This window comes from Diabrotica undecimpunctata, chromosome 6 (genome assembly GCF_040954645.1).
Source record: "Diabrotica undecimpunctata isolate CICGRU chromosome 6, icDiaUnde3, whole genome shotgun sequence".
NCBI lineage: Eukaryota > Metazoa > Arthropoda > Insecta > Coleoptera > Chrysomelidae > Diabrotica > Diabrotica undecimpunctata.
The window spans coordinates 79,959,143-79,984,867 of record NC_092808.1 but is presented as its reverse complement, the minus strand read 5'-3'; the positions used below and the strand labels follow the sequence as shown (position 1 = coordinate 79,984,867).

The window sequence follows — 25,725 nt, the reverse complement described above, 5'->3', positions numbered from 1 at the left end:
TTCGGTACTTGTTCTATTCTGGACACTGGGTCAGCTTTTCTGATAAAATCTGTGTCTATAATTTTCCCTTGTTTTTTGTATTTAACTGATTTTTGCCAACTATCGAATCCATAAGATTAATCCTACTACTGCTTTATTGATAATACTGTTTTATATACCAAAATAGGGACTTGAGCGGTGTATTTCGGTCCTTGCTGTTAGTGCTCTATGTCTCTTCAACATGTACTTACTAAATTATTATTATGCTGCGTAAATATCTATATTCTTTGCACTTTTCTACACGTCTTATCTGCAGGTCTAGTTCTTTTTGTTCTTCTCCTATTCCCAAATACTCTGTTTTTTGTAGGTTTAAATTTAAACCCCAAAGTTTATACTCTTTTTTAAGCTTTAATCATCATCATTATCCAGCCTCAAGAGTACACTGCTGAAGATAGGCATCTTCCTCATGTTTCCAACTCCGTCTATCTTGCGCCGCTCTCATCCAGTTTTTATTGAGTCTTCTTAAATCGTCAGTCCATCTTGTAGGTGGTCGACCGACGCTTCTCTTGTCTTCCCTTGGCCTCCATTCCAATAACCTCTTTGTCCATCGTCCATCTGTTATTCTGGCTATGTGTTCTGTCCATCTATTAAAGCTATTAAGCTATTAAGCTTTAATAGCATGTAATAAATGTTCTTGTCAATGAGTTTCTAATAGTACAATATAAATTGGCCGAACATCTCATTATTTTACTAAGGTTAGCTTTTGTGAAAACATTAAATAGCCTCTTCAACGGCACAGTATAGTAAGCTTTTTCCATATCTATAAATACAAGATGACGACTTAGATACATTTCAAGCTTTATGTTTTCTTATTATCTGTTGATGAGGAAAAATATTATCCACGTTCGATCTTCTTACTCGAAAACAATTTTGTTTGTCGTTAATTATTCAACATACATTTTCCATACACATTAAACTTTAATCATGATCAAAACTGCAGTTTAGTAAAACAAATTTAATTTATTATTTTATCAAATCTAAGTTTTCGCTTTCACATTTTGTATAAAGATAATAAATAAATAAACAAATAAATACTAATAATTTATAATACCCCTACATACTTCGTGTTAAACTGAAAAATATAAGTAATTCATAGACTAATTTCTTAGTATACAAAACAATTGAATTTACAACGGCACATTGAATAAAATTTTATAACACCAAATTCCGTTTTTATTGATCTACGAACAGAGAAAATTGAAAGATAAAGTCAAAGTATGTAAAAAAGCAGCCTGAATTACTCATTTCTCTGGCCGACTTAGCCATATTTTCCACTGACACTAACAGTGTTATCGCTTAATATATGCGTCGCTCCGAGAGCACATAACCGAGGTGGCACCATGACGCTTCGTGTTAGCTCCCATCCTCTTATTATCTCTCTTTTTATGCGATTTCAGTTTCATTCGTAACACGGATTTCCATTTGCAGATAAAAATCAAATACGACCATGCCGCCTCATAAAGGAAGGAGAGCAGATTATAAGGTATACCAACATGAACAACACGAAGTACTCAAGGGTCCAGCATCCCATAATTTCATTTGGCTAATGAAGCCAAGCTGGTAAATACATTATTATATGCAAATGACGTTCCGCTAAGCTGAATAATTTCGACTTCATCTACGAAGGTTGTTGGCTGGCTCGCTCGCATCTCTAATATTGCTTCCGGTGCATCTAATCGAGCTAAGTAATTTAAAGAAAGTACACGCTACTTGTAGATATTGGATTAGAATTTAGTTAGAGACTCTGATCGTATCTTATTAGGTAAATTTTCGTGCTGCTTGATAATGGCTCAGATGAGTTTTCTAGGATTTTCGATAGCTAAAATACAAAACTTAACAAATAATGTTAAAGTGTTCCATTTAACACTATCATTATAGTTATAGTTAAGTTATATTATTTTTACCAATTTTTTTAAACCGCTGAGTTTCTATCTATTATAGTTTTAACAAAGCTGTATAAGATAAATATATTGTTGTGAATTTATTAAAAGGTTCAATATTTATAACACTTACGGATTTAATTTATTTCTTTATTTATATTAACTTATCTGACAATAATTTATTATATTCGTACGTAACAAATTCGCGAGCGCGGGTGTTGAGAATTAACTGGCCCTCCATATAAAAATGTTGTATTTATATACGAAATCCTGATATACTAGAACAGCATCGAAAGATCGCATTGTCTTGCATCGAAAAATCGAGAAGCATCTAGTTTTGGAGGATTCACCATAATTTGAACCTAGATCCTTCGCCAAATTTCTACAACAAAACAGAATTATTAGTCATCATATATTTAGGTCAGTATATATTTATCGTAACATTGCCCCCCTCTTAAAAGATGGTTCCTCCTGGAACCTTGTCGGGACTGGAACCGGAACTGTATGCTGGTATCGGCAACTGGACCCTCTTTTACAACTACCAGTTGTATAAAAATGACAAGGGACGGTTTTCTCTCCGCACAAGGTACTTAGCGGATTACAACAGACTAACACCTGGACTTCGGTGTCTTTGAAGATCTCCTCCACCATATTTCGGATAACCCTCCAATCTAATTGGCGGCACTCCAACTTTGGCATGGCTAACATGCACGTCGGACTCTAGTACGTGCTCTCTCAATTGAAGTAAGGCTTCCCATACATCTCGGTAGGTAGGTTGGTCACGGGCAGTGTCTTTTGTTACCAGGTAGAAAAGGTAACGTGATGCATCTTGGAGTTTCAAGGTTTTACCGGGAGCTGGCACCTGGCATTGCAGTTCTGCAACTCGACCAAACTTCCTTCGAAAGACGGATGCCAACCCTGGTGCGTCTTTGATACTGGCCGGGATGGTAAGGGCCAGCGAGTAGTCATCGGGGAGCGCGAGTAGATCTTGCTTTTCTTCAGTGGTAACACCATGTCTTGCTTTACCGGTACCTCCATAGGCACCCATGAATTCCTCAAACGTGAGGTTAAACACATCTTGGACTTGGTTTACTTCCACTTCTTCATCTACGTCGTGGTCACCTTCGAAAGATGCCAACCGGTTATGGTGTACTATCATCGGCTTTCCCCTCGGAATCTTGCTTATTCGGTAGATGACATCGTTGATCTTCTCCATGATGAGGTATGGACCTTCCCAAAACTGCTGCAATTTGGGAGAACAACCTTTTCGCTTCTTGGGATTATACAGCCATACTTTGTCGTTCTTCTTAAAGCAACCCTTTTCGGCTTGTGTATCGTACCGTTTCTTCATTCGGTCGCTAGCGATCTGAAGGTGGGAACGGACCAACTCATGTACATCGTCCATTCTTCTTCGTAATTCGATCACATAATCTTCACCTGCTACATCTACTCCAGGTCGACACCCAAATTCTAGATCACAGGGTAGTCGCATTTCGCGTCCGAATAGGACTCTGGCTGGTGTCTGGCCCGTTGATTCGTTAACAGCAGATCTGTAGGCCATTGTGAAGAACGAAAGGTATTGGTCCCAGTCTCGCTGATGATCGGACACCATCTTTGTCAAATACTTGCCAACTGTCCTATTCATTCGTTCTACCATACCATCCGATTGCGGATGATACGCGGTAGTTCTTGTTTTCTTCATGCCTAGTCTATCACATATTCCTTGGAATAGATCACTTTCGAAGTTCCTGCCTTGGTCACTATGGATCTCCAAAGGCACTCCAAATCGGCTGATATATTCTTGGATCAACTTATCTGCAACGGTGGCGGCCTTCTGGTCTGGAAGTGCGTAAATCTCGACCCACTTAGTGAAGTAATCCATTACTACCAACATGTACTTGCCCCCATTTTCACTTTCTGGAAATGGCCCTGCAATGTCCAAAGCTATTATTTCAAACGGGCTTCCAACATTATATTGTCTCATAGGAGCTCTCCTTTTCCGGTGAGGCCCGTTACTCGTAGCACAAATAGTACATTTCTTACACCAGTCTTTTACGTCGTCGGAACTGTTCATCCAATAAAACCGTTCCCGAATTCGCTGAAGGGTTTTCCTTACACCAAAATGCCCTCCCGATGGACTGTCGTGTAACTGACGAAGTACTTCGGCTATTCTGCTCTTTGGGATCACCAACTGTCTTCTCTTCTCTGAACCGTCATCATTTTCCAGGACTCGTTTAAGCAAGCCATCTTCGATGATAAATGAGTCCCACTGGGCCCAATACGTCTTAACTACTGAGCATAGGTTTGATATTTCCTGCCAAGGTGGTCGACGGTTTTCCTCTTTCCATTTTCGGATTTTCTGTATAACTGGATCTCTCTCTTGTTCTTCCCTTATCTTAGTAGGCGTCCAGTCGTCGTTGACAATCGTCGTTCTTAGCACTGCTGCTTCCTTGGATTCCGTTTTGTTGCAGTGGGGACACTCTGCTGGGCATGGCCGTCTGGAAAGAGAATCAGCGTTTCTGTGGCTAACTCCGGCTCGGTGCTCAATCTTAAAATCGTATTCTTGGAGTCGTTCGATCCACCTGGCTATCTGACCCTCTGGATTCTTAAACTGCATCAACCACTTAAGGGCGGCATGGTCGGTTCGGATTAAAAACTTCCTTCCATAGAGGTATTGATAGAAGTGCTCTACTGATTTCACTACTGCCAGAAGTTCTCTTCTCGTGACGCAATAATTCCGCTCAGGTTTTGAAAGAACTTTACTAAAATATCCGAGGACTCGTTCCTGTCCTCCTTGAATCTGAGACAGCACTCCTCCAATTCCCACATTACTTGCATCCGTATCTAAGATGAACTCTCCTTCTGGCAGTGGATACCCCAAAATTGGTGCTGTTATTAAATGCTTTTTCAACGTTTCAAAGGCATTTTGGCAGTCTATATCCCAGCGGTATTCTCTTGATTCCTCTGTAAGTCGCGTTAATGGCTTAGCGATATCTGCAAACTTCTTAATAAACCTCCGGTAGTAAGTACATAGTCCAAGAAAACTTCTCACTTGATGTTTGTCAGTTGGTTTTGGCCATTCCTTAATGGAATCGATTTTTCCCTTATCCACGGCCACTCCTTCTTTACTGACTATATGACCCAGATAATTGACTTTACCTTGAAATAGCTGGCACTTCTTGGGGTTTAGCATCAATTGGGCAGCTTTAAGTCGATTAAAAACGTTTTCTAAATTCCTCAAATGATCTTCGAATGTCTCCCCCAAGACGATTATGTCATCTAAATAAACCAGGCATGTTTTCCAAGATAACCCTCTCAACACATTTTCCATAAGCCTCTCAAATGTCGCAGGAGCATTACAGAGTCCAAATGGCATAACGTTGAATTGCCACAATCCAGATCCTGTGGTGAAGGCTGTCTTTTCTTTATCTACTGGGTCCATTTCTACCTGCCAGTATCCAGACTTCAAATCCAAAGTAGAAAACAATTTACTTCCAGCCAATGTGTCCAATGTGTCATCGATCCGAGGCAGAGGATAACTATCTTTCTTGGTAACGTTGTTCAGCAAACGGTAATCCACACAGAACCTCGTCGTTCCGTCTTTCTTTTTAATTAGGACCACCGGAGAGACCCATGGGCTCGTAGAAGGTTCTATCACCCCGTCTTTCTTCATTTCCTGAACAATCGTTTCAGCTTCCTCTCTTTTCGCCTGTGGTAATCGTCGAGCTGTTTGACGAATTGGCTTAGCATTACCAGTATCAATTTTATGCTTAACAACCGTAGTTCTTCCCGTCTTTCCTCCTTTCGGTACGAAAATATCACGATACTGCCGAAGAAATTCCCTTAATTTCCTTTTCTCCATCTGATTTAGAGACTGTCCTGCAACTGCAACCATTTGGTCGAATTTATCGTTGGAATTATCAGATGTTGTCGCCTGACGGATTATGGATGTCACAGGTACACAAGTTCCTACTTTTGTCTCTTTCTTTATGGTCACTGGGTAGTCGTTGACATTGATAAGTCTCACAGGAATTTCCTTAGCCGAAGTCACCAATTCCTTTCCAATTATGATTCCACGGCCAACCTCATCGTCGTGGTTCCAAGGCTCCATCATAACAGGTCTCCCTTCGTCCACAAATCCCTGTAGCCGCGCTACTATGATCGTTTCGCTTCTCGCAGGCACGACTGTATCTTCTGTAATGGCTGCTTGCACAGTGTTATCATTATGTGGATGGAGAAATACCTCCTCGTTGCCAACTTTGATTACCTTATTCTTAAAATCCAATTGGAATCCATGCATATTCATTACGTCCATTCCTAATATAACATCCTCTTCGATGTCAGCAACTATAACAGTATGGACGAACTTTTCTGCTCCAATTCCCAATTGTACCTGGATTTCTCCATGAATGTTGGCATTTTCACCTGTAGCGGTCCGAAGTCGCAACCTCGTTGGTAACAGTTTCTTTCGGCTGTTTATAACTGTCGGGCGTATAATGGTTCTGGTCGCTCCGGTATCCACCAACAACGTATGCTTTTTACCATTTATGTCTCCATCTACATATACACTATCTTCACGACATTTCAAAGAAGCTATTAGTATGAGAGGGTCTTTGGAAGAGTTCCGGGTCGAAGCTGCCTCCCTAAGGTTGACTCGTTCTGGTTTTCCTGATGGTGAGTTTCTTGATTTTATGGTCTTCTTTTTCTTGCATGTCATGCTTTTCATCATGTTAACGAGCTGGTCAAGTTTATCTTCATCTCCTTCCTCTTCTACAGTCCTAACTTTACTGTACCCACCAGAGGCCTGCGTAGCTGACTCGTATTCGAGGGCGGCGGATAAGACATCAACCAGCGTCTTGTGACGAGCTAATCGTAGTGTTCTCTGCATTTCATGATCACGAAGACCATCAATAAACGTTTGAACGGCCAATTTTTCCATCATGTCTTCGGGAGCTGTTGGATAAGCATATCGTACTAGTCTGGCAATATCTACCTCATATTCTTGAAGAGCCTCATCTTTCTTCTGTCTACGATTTTTAAGCTGCGACTGATATACATGCTCCAAATGTTCGTGGCCATATCGCATATTTAACCTCTTCTTCAGTTGTTCGAAATCATCGGTCTCCTCTACTGCTATGGTCTGAAGCACATCTAAGGCATCTCCTCGAAGAGCGATAGTCAGGTTTACCGCCTTTTCTTTTTCAGACCATCCATTTGCTCTTGCGGCTGATTCGAACTGTTTCATGTAGTTGTTCCATGATGATTTTCCGTCGAAAGTTGGGACTTTAACATGAATAGAACCTCCACTTCCTTCAAATTTCGGCCGTGTCTCCAACTTACATTTCGTCTCGTCTTCTTTTATCTCCACTGTAATTGGATTGTTTCCTCTCTCTGCTGTCCCGGTTTCCTCCATCTTCTTTTCCATCTCTTTCCATATCTTTTCTTCGAAGGCCAACATATCGGCAGCAACTTGGTTTTTTAACGAAGATATTCTATCGTCCAGGGCAGACATCTCAGAAGTGACAGTAGAGATTTCCGAAGAGATGTTAGCAGAGACTTTGCTTTCCAGAGAAGAAATCTCGTTAGAAACTTTGCTTTCTAAAGAAGCGATGTCGCCGGATACTTTGTTCTCCAATGATGCGATGTCGCCGGAAACTTTGGCTACATCACCAGAAACTTTGGCTACATCACCAGAAACTTTGGCTACATCAGAAGAAACTTTCGAAATATCGTCAGAAACTTTGTTCTCCAATTTCGAAATCGACGAGATGACAGCATCATGTTTGTCTTCAAATATATAAGTCTCTGGATCTAGTCCTTCTTCTAGCAAAGCGTTCTTTAGTCGTTGGACTAACTCAGCCTTTTTTCCGGTGGAAGATAATTCTCTGTCTTCAAGATGTCTTCTTAAATTAGTCACTGTCAGCTCATAAATCGTAGCCATTTTCACAATTTATTTTATATTCACTTGTATTATTATTATAAGTCTAATTTATGTTCGATCTCACTCTGACACCATTTGTTGTGAATTTATTAAAAGGTTCAATATTTATAACACTTACGGATTTAATTTATTTCTTTATTTATATTAACTTATCTGACAATAATTTATTATATTCGTACGTAACAAATTCGCGAGCGCGGGTGTTGAGAATTAACTGGCCCTCCATATAAAAATGTTGTATTTATATACGAAATCCTGATATACTAGAACAGCATCGAAAGATCGCATTGTCTTGCATCGAAAAATCGAGAAGCATCTAGTTTTGGAGGATTCACCATAATTTGAACCTAGATCCTTCGCCAAATTTCTACAACAAAACAGAATTATTAGTCATCATATATTTAGGCCAGTATATATTTATCGTAACAATATTTTAATATTAATTTAATACATACAAAATACACTTTGTGTATATTAGACTCTATATTTGATATTGTAAATTTGTATTAAGTGTACCAGCATTTAGAATAGACACGTGTTCAATGTATATTAAGACTCATAATGTGGCCAATTCTTAAGCGATGGCTAATTCGTTTTTACTTTTGGTAATGGAATAAAAGTGTGGATACATAGGACTTGGTATTACTGAGACTAGATTGTAACTGTGTAACATGTTGTAACTGTTGCAACAGTTTGTCGTAACTGCTCTGGTCTGATGATAAGTTTTTTATACTCAGAATTTGGCTACGTGTATTTTCTGGTAATTTTGTTATATCTTGTAGCTTTTATACAATATATTATATTTACTGGTTATAAGCCACAGTTTTACTTTAAAATAAGTTTATTTTTACGTTTCCATTTCCAGTTCGAAATATATATATATTATATATATATATATATATATATATATATATATATATATATATATATATATATATATATATATATATATATATATATATTGTTGTGATTTGCTTATAATTGTAAATCTACTTATATAGAATGAAATGTAATAAATTTATCTTTATCAAACAAATCAAAAGCAAAAAAATATCTCAGGGCTGAAAATAATTTTTATATATATTTTTTTTAATTAAAACGTGGCTTCAAAGTATCTTCTGCTAGTTCCATTTAAGAAAGATCAACAAAAAGAAAAAAGAAATACTAGACAATCAATTCTGATATTATAACAATTATTCTTTATTTTAAAATATATCCAATTAATTGAAAATTCCGTTGAGTATAAATCTTACACCATACACTATAAATAGAATAAAAAAAAAATATAATCAATCATCCATCAAATCACACATCCCTTAATAATCAATAAAATTTAACTACACATATTTCTAAATCAAATATCTCTTAACATAAAAATTTTAGAAATAATTATTGGTTCGTTTGCTTGGATTGTGCCCTGACCAGATCGCAATTTACTTCCCGGATCCTATCAATTTCCCTGCTTGCTATTCCACCTACTGTTTCTTTTGATAATAAAAGAAAAAGACAAACAGTATGTGAAAATGTCGTGATGTCTTTACCACAAGCTCCAAACTCGAAGATAAACAAACTGCTTCCTCTCAGACACAACGAAAATATATCTGTTTGTACTTACAGTAATGTCTCTATTTCTACTGGCATTCGTCTCTGCTTACCACAATGGCTGCTTAATTTTCCACACGAAACACTAAACACTACTTCTTATAAATTCTCAATTACAATATCTTTAGAAAACCACCAAAAATTAATATTTTTTCAGGAGCATCTCAAAATTATATATATATATATATATATATATATATATATATATATATATATATATATATATACATCTATAAATATATATATATATATATATATATATATATATATATATATATATATATATTGTAATGATGTTTTGTTTGTGTATAGTTTTATGAGCAATGAGTGTTTTTACATAACATATATATATATATATATATATAGGGTTTTTATCGCGGTTCTCAAAGAATTAGTTTGTAAGCACTTTTTGAAATTATCTTTATTATAATTATTATGAAACACACATATATATGTCTAATATAGAAAATGTAAATTTAAAACAAACTATCTTTAAATTGTAATTCTTAGGACACTAATTAAATTATTAAATTGTAATTCTTATGACACTAAATTAAATTATATTAACAAAATTTAATACCTTTTTGTCACTGAATGCCTAAATGAAACTGTTTTCCAAAATAAAGATTTTAATCACCACTCAATGTCTGCGTTATCAGCCTCGGGTATCCTTCTTTTTGTAAACTTGCATTGCCAAATACACCACAATGTTTTAATTATCAGCTTCCACCATTTCAAAACATTTTTCTTATTACTAGCATTTATAAATCGGTAAATATTCTTCCTTTTTTAATTGCTTTTTTCGTTTATCCTTCTTTCTAATAATCTTTTTTTCTCTTCCAATCTCCAATCACCATATATATAAAACAATTTTTTAATCTTCAATTAATACTCTCTTCCAATCTCCAATCACCATATACATAATATAATTTTTAATCTTCAATTAATACACTCTTAATTATATTTCTTAATCTCCATCTAATATACTGAATCACTGATAACTGAGTATCTTGACTGAACGACTATATTGAACATACTGACTATTTTGAATCCAAATCACATGGTATTTATATCATTTTAATGTTCACGAATATTCTTGAAAGAAAATATATTCGAATCCTTCTATTTCATAGACATTACAATGTTCGCGAAGATTCTACTGCGAACAAAGGTTAAATTCGTTCTATTCACATCTTATTCTAGAGTTCTAGATAATTCTTTACTTATTCTATCTAGAATTTTATGGAAATTTAGATCAGAATATAAACTTGTATATAAATTACATCCTAAATTAATAAATAACCCTATTTTTTAATCCTTAATTATTTATAAAAGTTCCTACAACCAAACGCACTCCAGTGTATATTTGGTTGCCTACAAAGATGGTGCACTCAAATATATTTACAATATCATAATTATTAAAAGAACCAAATACATTGCAAATTAAACCAGTTTTAAACTTATTATTATGTTAATTTCTTAAGAATGCCCTCATATAAATACTTTCTATAATATTCTCTAGTATATAACATAAATTATTTCTTTAAACACTACCTTTGTTTCTCTTTTATTTAATATTATCCCAATATATATCTATATTATATATATATATATATATATATATATATATATATATATATATATATATATATATATATATATACGTATATACAGATAAAATACATATATAGATATAAAATATAAGGAATGTTAAATCACAATGAGGAATCGTCTTTTTTGTGATTGATTTAACCCTAATAACCCTGACGTTCTATATGTAGGACGCTAATTTCAATAATTTTTTTGAACACGGCCCTGTTTAAATTTATTTTGGTAACGCCGTCTACCACAAAATGTTACTCAAGGACAAATCGTCCCATTGTTGTTTAGTTTGTTCCTATCGCTTGAAACGTCTACTTGTGGTGCGGTTGTAAAAAACGTAAAATATGGCTGAGCATGGAATCAGATTTGCAAGGTAAGAAATGAATATTAAACTTTTGATAAAATATACTTTTTTATGATGTTCTTTGTATATAAGTGTTCATTTTTCCAAATCGTGAAATAATTTTATCCAAAATGTTTGCCAGGTGGTGATAAATTTGACCGTCCTACATGTAGGATGTCAGGATTATGTACTATTATGGCATGAAAATTATAATTTTGAGTAAATATTGTAATCATTGGATTTCTTTGTTTATTTTACTTAGTATTTAGCCCAAAAGAATTTGTTGATAGTGTTATGAACATACTGCTTTTATTGTTTCAGGGGTTTTTCTTTACATGAGGCCTTGGAGATGTTAGAAGAAGATGAATTTCCTCATTCTCAAGCTAATATAGTTCTCTTACCTCCGGAAGATGCCGCTGAAACAGATGAGGATTCTGGTGATGAAGAAAACGTGTCTCCGGATAATTTGCCTTCAAATATGTTGAGAACAGTAGCTGAAATCCATGTACCTCGTTCGGTTGACTCAGACTCGGATGATGATATTCCATTATCAAATTCTGTTAAATCTGAGAAAGTTTTGAAAATTCCACGGCAATACCACTGGTCTGAAGTAGCAACCACCTCAGAGGAAGCAGAAATACTTGATTGGTCAAAGGATAATGATCTCAATATTGATACAGAAGATACTCCCATAGACTGGTTCATGAAGTTGTTCGATGAAGAAATTTTTGATTTACTGGTTGTCGAATCCAATAGATATGCAAGTATGAAAAATAAGAAAAATAAGCCTATATGTATCGAAGAAATCAAAGCATTCGTAGGAATTCTTATTCTTAGTGGTTATGCTCAATACCCAAGGAAGAAGATGTATTGGGAAAAGGATAGAGACGTCTGTAATTCCTTAGTTTCTGGGGCACTTGCTAGGGATAGGTTTGATTTTATAATGAGCGTTCTGCATATAGCCGATAATAATAATTTGGATCATTCTGATAAATTCAGTAAAGTTAGACCTCTCTTTAGGTTACTAAATTAAAATTTTTTAAAGCATGCAGTTTTAGAAGAGAACCACAGTGTTGATGAAGCCATGGTTCCTTATTTCGGGCGTCATGGCTGTAAACAGTTTATAAAGGGTAAACCGATAAGATGGGGATATAAACTTTGGGTTGGATGTAACAAAAATGGGTACGTAACGTGGTTTGAGCCATACCAGGGAGCATCAACACACGTATCGCCTAAATACAAGGATTTTGGTGTCGGTGTAGGTGTGATACTCAGTTATGTTGACATTCTTAGATCAAAGTGGGAGCTGAAAAAATTTCATTTATTTTTTGATAATTTTTTTAGTACAATGCCTTTATTTGAAATGCTGACAGAAAAAAATATCAGAGGAACAGGAACCATAAGAAGTAACAGAATACCAAAAAATCCGCTGAAATCGGCAAAGGAGTTACAAAAAGACAAAAGAGGTTCGTACGATGCTAAGTTTGACGGTAATAAGAAATTGACAATTGTCAGCTGGCACGATAATAGTGTTGTATCGCTCTGCTCGAACGCAGTTGGTACGAATCCTATTCATTAAGTAAAGCGATATTCGCGACAAGAAAAAAAAAACGATACTTGTTCCTCAACCATTTATGGTAAAATTATATAATCGAAATATGGGCGGCGTAGATCGATGCGATCAAAACGTAAGTTTATATAGAACTGGTATTAGAGGAAAAATGTGGTACTTCTGTTTGTTTACTCACTGTATCGATTTGGCTATACAGAATGCTTGGCAACTACATCGAAGCAATCAGGGCACTTTGGATCAATTAGCTTTTCGACGACGCATTGCAACTTCACTTCTTCAGCTTTATACAAAAGCGACTTCATCTTCTTGTGGACGGCCAAGTCGAAGAGAAAATGCCGATTCCCGTTTCGATGGAATGCATCATTATGTGATTGATCAAGAAAAACAAACTAGATGTCGCTACTGCCATAAAAAAACAACTACAAGATGTCAAAAATGTGATGTTGGTATCCATGTACGCTGCTTTGTGAGTTACCACATAAATGGTAGTGCTTGATCCTGACGTCCTAGATGTAGGACGCTAATTTTTTTTTGTGTACATTGTGATTTTTTGCAATATTATTACAGTAATGTATTCAAGTGTTCCAAATAAAACATATTAATAACAAAAAATTGCAGTTTTAATACTATTTCTTATGTCAGGATTATCTGGGTTAACATTCCTTAAAGCCTGTTAAGACCATAAAGTCATTCCCAAATTTCTACAATTAAACCACCATACTTCTTATTCTTCGATCTTCCAAATTTTTAGAAAGGCGTTTGCGTTTCTCTGTGAAGCGATTCATTCCACTAGACTAAAGCTAGATGTCACAAATATCAATATTTTTAATATCGGGTCATCTATTCATTCTTTCGATGTACATCCTATATTATGGGACAGTTTTCACCGTATCAACAAACAGATAGACCTAGTGCATTTAATTGCAAAACACAATTAAATGCGCTAATTTGCTCACAACGTTAAAACTAACTATAGTGGTTTATATCTTTTAGAATATTTAGAATAAAAATAGAATAAGTGTGATACTTTTTCTTAATATGCCGATTCAGTATTGGATATTACCATAATATGCGCGTATTTATATTGGTCTTAGTACGCGTAAATTCTCTCGCAAATTGGAGACATATTATAATTTAAACAGAAGATTTGGCCAATTTTTATTCCACGCTTCTTTGGATCTTAACGTAGTCAAAAGTTAAAAAGATATTTGTATTTTGTATTTCTTGTACTTAATATAGTCTGTGTTTTCCTTTTTGTATTTTACAATTTTTTTTCTTATTTTATATAGAATGATTTATCATTATCATCTTCCATTTATTATTTTAAGATCCACATTGATATTACGAGACGTATGCCAAATTTAAAATGCAAAATATATCTGGAACTTAAATTAGAATAAGCCAGCGCATCTGGTAACAGATCAAAATTTATGGAACGGTGTCACTCATTCAATTATTTTCTCCTGAAAGTAATTTGGGGGTAATTAAACTGTAAAAACTTAAACAATCCTTTTTGTATAAGTTATATACACTCTGCTAATTTAATTTGTTTTCGTGTAATATCCATTTTTATGTCATAATTGCGGTGGTTAAATATTTGTTGGTTTTTTTTATCTGGTACATTGAAAAATTAGTCGTTATGCTTTATTTTCAATGTTTTAGTTTTAGGAATTTTGATAAAATTCTTTTATAACGTAGCTATACGTACATGGATATCTTCTTATTTTTCTTCATCTTCCTATTCATAAACAATTCTGCTTGTTCATTGGCAGGAGGTTTATCACTCTATCTTTTGCGCGGTCATCCGATAATTCTTCTACCGGTTGGTGACATCTCTTGCTATTTTGACGACACGGGTCTCCTCCATTCTGCTTATGTGGTTATTTCATTTCTCTTTTCTATTTAGTGTCCACTCATTTATACACTGTACGTTACATTTTCTTCTAATCTCTTCACTTTTCTTTCGATCTCTCAGCGTATTTCCTGTAATTCTTCTCAGTACTCACATCTCTGCCGTTTCCAGTAGCCTTTGCGTTGTGTCGCATCCTGCCAGTCTATTTGATTTTTGTACTTGATCTCTCACTTCTTTGTCCAGGTCTCCATAGCTAGACAGTGTACTTCACAGGTATTTTATTTACATTACTTGTTCAATACTGATGCCATCAATTTGTATTTTACATTCATATAAAGATATAAATGTGCAGTGTTTTTAATTGTTCTATGGTCGCAGAACAATCTGTCTGGCTTAATACATTACAACTTTGTTTAAATTATGTATGGAGAACGGTTAACTTTTACTATTACTATAACTAAATTATTACTTTCATTAAAAACTCAAATAGAGACAATATATGGACAGACATTATTTATTGACGTATTATAAAAAAGATTAGCTGGAGACAATTAAATATATAAAAACAGATTAATACTGGGACAGTGACTTAAAAAATCTTTAATATGGGCAAGTATACATATTTTATGCTGTCAATAAAATAGCAGCCTTTAAATCAATATATGTTAAAGCACATGAAATCCAAAATAAAACTATTAAGTATTTCAGTATAGATTTTAATAATAAAATGTAACATACGGCAAATAACTAAATAAATAATTAAAAACAGAAAAGGGAAATCAAATCATAAAACTTGCTCTTATACTAAAATATATAATCTTAAACTTTGTTTTTAAAAATGTATTTAAAGCATTTCATTATAATTTTACCTAAATCATATCGTTTTGATATGTTTACCAAATAAAAATAACTTACAAATCTATTCCTGAAAGAATAATGTTATAGCTATTTATTACTATATTTATAATGTAATACCCTAATTAATTGAACACCTTGAGTAATAGCTATAAATGCATTGACACTAAGCAATGTATAGTTCTTAGGAATAATAATCATCGACCATCTCGACCAAATAATTCCAGTAACGGCCAAAGCCGTACTTTGAGAAATACTCAGTAATTCCGCAGGACGTTGAAGATCAGCAATTCCAGCTATCACCAATCCCCATTTAAACATTGGCGCCCAAAAAAATACAGTTTTTGGACCTGCTGGGTGCATCCATATTGATTGAAATTTTGTAGGAACAATATTATCTAAAGCAGCCATAGTTCTTTTGTATATTGAGGACATTTTGTTAAAATTTGCCTGTTTTATATATAATTAACGTATTATTTTAGTATTTTTTGTCAACGTCAAATTTCTTCTTCTTTTTTTTGTTTCTATGGCTTCCACGTCATGTTGATACGCCAGCTCAATTTGGTGGTGACCCCGAAGAAGTTTGGCTTTATACCAATTCGAGACCACTTACTGGTGCCAAATGATTATTTTGTAAAAAAAATCTATTAATAATTAATAGGAGGGTATGTTAGTAAACAGTACAAAAAGTATTGAGCATTGTCGATTATAAATTTAATTTATTAATTAAAAGGAATTTTATCATAATTCTGACTGATTCTTTAGTAATTTTATTTAAACTGGAATATACATATAGTAATTGGTAAATTATAATTCATATAAATGAATTTTGTGTATAGGTCAAAACCCGGAATAATCCTTATGGGGCATTCAAAAGTATATGATTTATTGTTTTTTTTTTTATTTATTTTTATATATATGTTGTGTATTAGGCTACATTCACAGTAAGGGTTGTCCGACAAATTTAGTTTGAAAAGATGTTGATTTGTTAAACTATGACTGGTCCGCATTCTTATTTATTTACAACAAACTTATTTTTCTTCTGTTTTTTCCTATTGTCTGTTTTCTACTAGCAAACAATCAAGTGTCTCTTACTAAATTAGATTTTTTTATATAGATACTAGAGACTAAGTTAATATGGTGGCAAAGATAAATTAGTAATTAATGCTATTTACTATAAATAAATCTATTAGACAAATTTATTTGACCACGTATCAAATATGAAAAAATGTCAAAAGCACTTTTTATTTGGTTTACTATTAAATAAAAACGAGAAAAATTTGGTATTCAAACCAAGAAATATGATGTATAAGAAAGTCTGTATAAAATTTTAGTGCCAGTGTATTATTTAACCGTAAGGAAAATGAATAGGAAATAGGCTTTACACGTAATTGTAAAAGGAGAGAAAAAATTATACCGATAAAAGCTGATTGATGTGATATTAACCTCCTTGGTATTGCATTGGCTGTAGACTTTGAAAATTGTAGGCAACTTTATTTCCGTCAGTGTTTGACATATGTGTGTCACTGCCATGTTGTTCTATTTTCTATTGCTTTTGTTTGTTATATTATGTACTATTTTATGTTGATTAAAACCTTATCATACTATAGATTTTGCATTATTTCAATTTATTCAACATAAATGCAGAAATATCTAAGACCCGAGAGGTTCGACGTAGATCCAGTTGTAAAATCAACTGCAAAGGAATGGGACCATTGGAAAGGAACTATCATAAATTTTTTGGTTACTCAGATTGTCACTCCCGCTGTTTTTGATGATTGTACTGCTGCGCCACCCCTAGATACTAAGAATATGCTACAACTGTTGGTAAACTATATTTCACCAAGGGTGTATTCCTATATAAGCGATTGTGAAACATACGATGAATCCATTTAAACCCTTGATACAATATACTACAAGTCAAATAATAATATTTATGCCCGTCACATGTTAACTACTAGATGACAACAGACAGATGAGACTATCGATGCTTACATGAACTCTTTACAGCTAGCAAAAGACTGCAATTTTACTGCTGTCTGCTGAAACTAACAAACATAATACGATCCGTACATCTTGTATCGCTGGAACGACATCCACAAAGATACGATCAATATTGTCAGATACATTAACACTAACTTTGGAAGAAACTTACAACATAGCTATATCAATGACAATGGCAGAACTCAACTCTCAGATTTATGCAAATCTAAATCCAACACTCAGTGCTCTACTTAATAACAAGGTGACTCAGTAACGAATTCTAAACTTGTCACTGTAACAGCTGCTACCAACTCTACTGCTAACTCTTCTAGATCAGCACATAAATGTTTTTTGTTTTTTCTGTGGTGAGCCAATACATCCAAGAAAGAACTGTCTTGCTCGGGAATCTATCTACAAGTCCTGTAATAAAAAGGGGCACTTTGCAAAGGTTTGCCGCTTCAATAGCACTAGTGCATCTGCCAATGTATTTGAAGGTTACGATAATTTCACAACCTGCATTATTGCTGCTACTCCTGCTTCACTGAAGAAAGCTATGGTGCCTGTATTTATAAAAGTTGTTTGTGCTGATGAGATTATCGATACTGGTGGCACTATCAGTTTTATTATTGAAGACTTCGTTAATATGGTGACCACTCCTAAGATAACACTAATTTACTTATAGTTAAAAATCTCTGTGCCGATATGATTATTAATCATGATGTTTTATCTAATCACTAAGTCTAGAGTTTGAATTTAAAATTTCTAAAGAAGTATTCAAGGTATGTAGTGTAGTTGATGCCTCAGTTAATGTAGTTCCTTTGTTTTTTTAACCTAACTTTAAATTCTAAACCTATTGCAGTACAACCACTCAGGCACAGTGGTCAAGATCAGATTTTTATTAAAAATGAGGTAAAGAAGCTTTGAAATAATGGCATTATTAAAGAAAGTCAATATCCTTGGAAAGCTTGAAGTCTTTATCACCAAAAAGGAAACTCACAAGAAGCGCCTTGTCATTGATTACTCTCCAACAATTTATCGATTTACTCTATTTGATGTCCATCCACTACCAAATATCAAGTAAATAGTGTTTAATGTATAACAATTTACTGTCTTTAGTATTTCTAAAGTGCATACTATCAGGTTACAATGATGACATGAAAAGATGTACACAGCTTTTGAAGCCAATGTGAAACTATACCAATTTCGTCGTATTTCTTTTGGTGTTATCAGTGGTGTAGCCAGTTGCTAAAGAACAATCGATTAGCTCATACGCACAGAAAATCTCGGAGGGATATATGCCTACCTCGATGGCATAACTATTTGTGGTGAGACAAAGGTATAATATGACAAAAATCTTGAGAACTTTCTGAAAGTCACAGACAAATAAAGCTTGACTCTTAACAAAACGAAGAGCAAATGTAATTAAACAGTGACGAACTTATTTGGTTATACTATAGAACCAAACCATGTCATAAAGATTGATGGTAGCAGACTATAGCCCGTATTAAAAATGCCTCTACTGAATGATACTGCATCTCTCAGAAGGATATTGGGTGTGTTTGCCCATGATTTAAAATCTATTTCCACTTTTTCATTGAAGGAAGATGCTTTATCTTGTATTGAACATCTAAAATTTATAGTTGCAAAGTCGGCTGTATACACTGTCAATGAAAATACGCCATTTGTTGTTGAAACTGATGCTTCAGAACACTTAATTACTGCTACCTTGAGTCAGGATTCCAGACTAGTTGCATTCTTTTTAAGGTCACTTAACTCTAGCGAGCTAAATCATTCTGCTGTAAAGAAAGAAGCATATGCCATTGTTGAATCTTTAAAGAAGTGGCGTCATTTTCTTATAGAACAACCGTTCAGTCATTACTGATCAGAAGTTTGTAACATTTATGTTCAACACTAAACATTCCAGCAAGATCAAGAATAAAAAAATACAAAGATGGCGACTTCAATTAGCACCTTATAAATATGACATCGTGTATCGACCACTAAAAGACAACCAAGCAGCAGATGCTTTATCGCGCATCTGCTCTTGCGCTACTACCCCGACGGCAGTTGCATTAAAACTTAAGTTACTCTACACAGCACTTTGTCATCCAGGGATAACATGAATGTTTCACTGCATAAAATCAAACAATTTGCCTTTCTCTCTCGATGAAGTCAAGACTATGACTCGTGACTGTCAAGTATGTGCTATGTTTCTCTCCCTGTACGATATATATCTAGTGACCTTTCGAAAACGGTTTTAGTTTAATTTACTTATTTATGCATAGTTTGTATATTTATTATTAAAATATTTATATATATATATATATATATATATATATATATATATATATATTTATATATATTTTATTTTAGTGATTTTAACTATCAAAAAACTGTCAGTGTTTGGACGCGTTTAAGAGTTCCTCGGGAAAATTTGTATATTTAAGCAGTTCTAAAGTCTTTTTTCATTCGATTCCGATCTGTTGTGAAGTGCAGAAATGGGTTTCAATATATAACAGTGTTTAGCTTGTTAGCGTGGTAGCAGAAGACTGTCTGGTCGATTTTGTTTGTTTTGCTTTATATCTTAAGTTCTGTTATTCTGTCAACTGTAGAGGAAAGGATGCAAATATGGGCTACTAGTTTTATATTTCTTTATAAACAAAGAATAAAAATTCTATTTCAACGTAAGAATACCCATATTTAGTTACTTATAACCTGCCCAAAGTCCAATATGATTAAAAAATATATAACTGTTGTAAATTTACAAATAATGAAAAATTGTACTTTGGCATCGTTTGAATAATGATCCTTAATATGGGCTACTCCGAAAAATATGTCTTAAATTTGTGTAAATGAGATAAATACGTGACAAATATATTTTAATATCTAAAATACAAACAATATATCAAATAACTCATGGGCAATGACATATGTGTTTGATTTTTTTAAGTTTTCTTTTTTTCGCTGGGAAAAAAACTATTTGCAAAAGTCACACACATATTCTTCTTTTTCGGCCTCAGTGCACTCGTTATGTGCCCACAAATGGCACATGAAGCACTTGACCTGTATTTCACCAAGATTTTTCTCTGAAAAAAATATTTCACAAAACATACACGTTACGTCAGCTACGTCTTGTGGAGGCTTTGTAGAAGGAAACTCATGGTAATCGCTCTCATCATCTGCAGGCACATATTCCTTCTCATCGTCGCTACTAGACTTGGTAACCTGCTTACGTTTTCCTTTTTTTATTTTTTTCCCTTTTCTTTTTTCTTTGCTTTTTCCTATTTTGTTTTGCTCCCCTTTGTCTTTGTTGAGAGATTGGATCAATTCATGTTTGTAACGTGAAGAGGTTATCACTGAACACTTACTTGGCTTATGCCCATGATTGGAGGTTTTTTCTTTACAAATGGCACAGGAGAAAGATCATATGGTGTTGACAGAGATGTTCTTAATGACCCAGATGTGGAAGGAATTGATGGAGTTTGCTTATTCTCAAATAATTTTCTTTTTACACCAAGCTCTGCACAAGGTTTTCTGGAAGGCGTGGCAGAATTTCTGCAAAAGCTTGTTGTGAGAATACAGACAAGCTATGAACTAGTTAAAAAAGTAGCATCAAGCTGTGTATTGGTTTTAGGAATAGTTTCAAGCTGTTTATTAGACCCAGATAGAAGAGTGGGAGAATTGGATGATAAATTATTGTGACTGGAACGACAATCTGGTGTGCTCTTATAATTTGTAGAGTTATCGTTAGAATTTGTATTGACAGCAGCGGTTGAAACGATGATCACCTTATCATCTTTATCACTTGAATCATCAGTGCGGCTGTCGAAGTATTTTCTACTTCAATTTCAGCTCTCATGAAATCTACATATGTAAATATATTTTTCTTCAAGGGATAAATTTCTGTAGCTCCAAATCCATTAACAACAATCTCTCCAGTTTGGCATTTTAAATAAGCTTTCCCAAAGAGCTCTGACACATCAAATGCACTTAGTTACCGATTATTGTGGCGCAACCAGACCCTGATCTCTTTGTTCTAGTAAGCCTTAAGAACACTTATGTAAGTTTTGTCCAATGGCTGGCGTTTGTGTGCGCAATGTGGAGGCAAGACAATTATAGTGACATGATTATCTCTAGCTAAATTTATGACTTCTATATTACGTGTATGGCTGTAATAACCATCCATAATAAGCAGGACTGGTAATTTTTTTGTGGGTTTCACTGTGTCAATGAAATGTTGAAACCATCTTGTGAAAATATTGCTTTGTATCCATCCACTGGGATGTAATGCCATAATGGAACCTGTAGGATCTCCTTTCATCAGTTGCTGGTTAATATTTTCACGTGGAAATATCATCATTGGCGGGATAAGTTGGCCAGCAGCGCTCATCAATATCATGACGGTTATCAGAAAGCCCCTTTCAGCAGAAGTTAATGATGCAATTTGTCCTTTCCCTTTTCGGCCCACTAACTATGCAATATTGTTTTCTACAACTTTAAGACTTCTTTTGTCTGCATTGAAGATACATTCAGGTGGGTAAAACTGTTTGTCATATTCTTTTTCTAGAACATTAAAGAAGGATGCTACATTTCCTTTATTAAAGCCTCTTGCACGTAAATATGATGTTACCGTTGGTCGTCGTACCAATAGCTCTTTATGGCTTTGCAGGAAAAGCCTCAATAAGGCTCTGCCTAGCGTATTACCTCCAAACGCATGTTTGATTTTGTTCCTGGAAGCTAAGACGTACGTCATCGTCCTAAGATCTTTTCTGGTTTATTCATGAAATTTAGCTTCCATTTCCAAAATATAACGAACTAACTCGTCCTCAAGATCATTCCCTAAGACAGCTTTACACCCTAACTTTATTTAAGCAGCTTCAATTGGCTTAAGTTCAAGTTTTCTTGCAAAACGTTGCAACATAGAACGTGGGACATTTAACATGTTTGCAGCTTTCAGCGTACCTATTTCGTGCTGCCTGACAGCTATAATTGCACGTTCCATATCTCTCTCATCCCATTTTTTTCTTTTTTTATCTTCTTTCAGCTGTTGTTTTGACATCCTGAAACAATTGAAGTGTGTTTTACATTGTTCTAAATATGGACCACTAGCCCATAATAAAAACAAAGGCATAGTCGATATTGTAAACACGCTTGCTTTGCACAACGAATGAGGTTATGCCTAAAAGTAGTCAATTTAAAGAAAACTCATTAGTATATATCAAAGACTGATTATAGAGCTTTAACGTGACACAGACGTTTTTTTTGAAATTAGTGTTTATTTTCAAATACTGGAATTTATCAACTTACCCGAAAAAGTTTTGACACACACCAAACGACAAACAATTATTATAAACTGGGAAATATCTACCACTGTGACGCCATCGCTACGGTGATAGTTTAACTTCGCCAAATACCGTTTGCAATAGTCAAAATGTAGAGATCGGCAACGAATAGCTGTAAAACCTACCTAGCCCATATTACAAGACCAGCCATATTTGCAGCCTTTCCTCTACTGTAAGTAGAAATAATTTTATATTGGACAAAAATGGTATTTCTGGGAAGGATCCAAGAGATCGTGGTGTAGAGGATATTGAATTTACAGATGGAAATGACATAATTATACTCACAAATGATTTGCATAATAACTCTCGGGTGGCTACTCAAAAGATATTAAAAACAGTATTGATACCAAAAACTTGCCATCGACTTCAGCTAAAACAAATATTCAAAAAAGTCAAGAATTTAATTCATATAATCGATTTAGTTCTAATGATAATGGTCCTTTTTTATATTTGTTTAACATCGATTTAAATATAGGTCGTTTGCATCCAATGAAACTTGGAAAGAAACTACTTTCGTTATCTAATTGTGATAAAAATATTATTAAAATTATTAGTGTAGGTAAAAACCGTATTAAAATCCAAGTGGATTCAGGTTCTGTTGCTAAAAAGTTAGTTACTAAAGATTTTTTTTGAGAAAAATAATCTAATAGTATATATTCCAAATTATTTAACAGAAAAAAAGGTCTCGTTTGTGGAGTGGATACTACTTTAAGGAAGAATGCACTGCTCAAATATACACACTAATATTCCTATTATAAAAGTTTATAGAATGACTAGATTAGTTCAAAATAATGGTACATCGGAAAGAGTTCCTAGACAAATGGTAATTGTTAGCTTTGAGAGTAAATTAATTCCCCAGTGTATTTACATCAATAAAGTTATATGTCTGGTTGAAATAATATATGTTAGTCCGGTTATGCAATGTTTTAATAATTGTCTTCGATATGGTCATTTAACAACCCCACGTAAGTCAAAAAAAAAAGATGTAAAAATGCGGTAATGAAGAAAAAATTGGTTGCCTTGGTAAATGTATTACATTTTGCGTTTGTTGTAAGAATAATAACCACGAGTCAATTTTTAAAGAATGCCCCAAATACTTAAAACAAAAGAAAGCTAAAGAAGCTATGGCTAACTTAAATATTTCGTTTAAAGAAGCTGAAAAAGCTATTGAAAATCCAAGTTATTTTAGTTTAGTTCAAAAAAAAACAAATTTGCACCTTTAACTACCTATGACACCGACTTCCCTCCATTAACAAGCTCTTCTTCTAAACCTTCGAATTCTAGCATTGCTTACAAAAATAATAATATTTAGTTAGTCCCCTACAGTCAGTCCAAAAAAAAAATTGTTATACAACTGTTAATTTTATTCCTATTCGTAAAAATACCAGACCAGCTCCTGTTCGGGATCTTTATTTCAGTTTGGAAACCCTGAATCTCCTAATGAATTGAATAAGTTTATCAGTCAGCTCATTGCTTCACTCAAAAATTTGATCCAACAAAGTATTCAGGATTATTGTAATTCTTCCTCAAATATAGAACCTAATCTTAAAATTTACGAAATTGAATTATAAAATAAAATTAAAGATATTATAGGTAACATTTTTACATACTTCTAATGGCTTCCAAAAGTATTAAAATTATTCAATGAAATATTCGTTTGTAAATGCAAACAAATATTTTTTAAACCAATTACTTTTTAAAGCACGTTTTGACCGCTCTTTTATCAGAAAATTGGTCCAAACCAACTGATACTGTATGTTTCAATAATTTCAAGGTAATTAATAAAAGTAGAAGTAAAGAAGAATGGAGAAGTTGCCATAACTTTAGCAAATAACATTATTTATGAGCCAATTTCATTCGTTAACAATTTCAATCCTAATCTCGAAGTTTGTCGTTTAAATATTAATATTGATCAAAAAATTTATTCTATCCTGAGTGTATACCGACCAGTAAAATATAGAGTAACAATGCAAGATTACGTTAGTCTTTTTTCTCAAATTAAGAATGATTGTATTATTACCGGTGATTTTTTAAAACTCACCATGGATTATGGGAATATAGTTTATGTTCTGTCGATGGTAGTATACTAGTAGAAGCCTTAGATGTATTTTCTAATCTAGTTGTTGTAAATGACGGATCAGCTACTAGAGCTACTCCTCCAGGACATATCAAATCGGTTTTAGATCTTACTATTGTGAGCTCTAGGTTATGTTTAGCCTTTGACTGAACCGTTCTTTCAGATACATATGGATCCGATCATTTTTCCATTAGATTTTCTGTGCAGGATATGAGATTTGAAAACAAAATTTTTATATCTCTAACTAAATAGTTGATGTCTAATGCCTATTGGAAAAAATTTAGAGATTCTGTAGAGAGCATCTTCAGATATGAATGAAATACAAACAAAACTAATGAAATGGTATTTTTCTTATTAGATTCTATTACTGCTGCAGCCAACTAAACTTTTAAAATTATTAAACCCTTAGCCAAATCTTTCAAAACGCCACCATGGTGGGATGATGATTGACTCACTGTTTCCAATGCGAAAAAAAAATTCTTTTAAAATGTATAGATCCAATCTTACCCTTTCAAACTTTATTGAATATAAGAGGGATCAAGCTATATGTAAAAGCACTTTCCGCTCAATAGCTAAATCTAGTTGAGCTTGATTTTGTTCCTTACTTAGTAGGTAAATTTCACCCTCAGAGCTTTG

At 34.0% G+C, this 25,725-nt stretch overlaps 1 protein-coding gene across 1 annotated transcript; it reads right to left on the bottom strand.

The window, feature by feature from the left end:
- Positions 1-21,706: 21,706 nt before the first annotated feature.
- Positions 21,707-22,069, bottom strand: LOC140444497 (uncharacterized). Its single transcript, XM_072536255.1, has one exon. It carries the CDS (start codon positions 22,067-22,069, stop codon positions 21,707-21,709), a length of 363 nt encoding a protein of 120 aa, XP_072392356.1.
- Between the last annotated feature and the right edge of the window lie 3,656 nt (positions 22,070-25,725).

Excerpts from the sequence above, each read along its gene's own strand:
- LOC140444497 (XM_072536255.1), bottom strand. The coding sequence starts at position 22,069 with ATGATATTGATGAGCGCTGCTGGCCAACTTATCCCGCCAATGATGATA.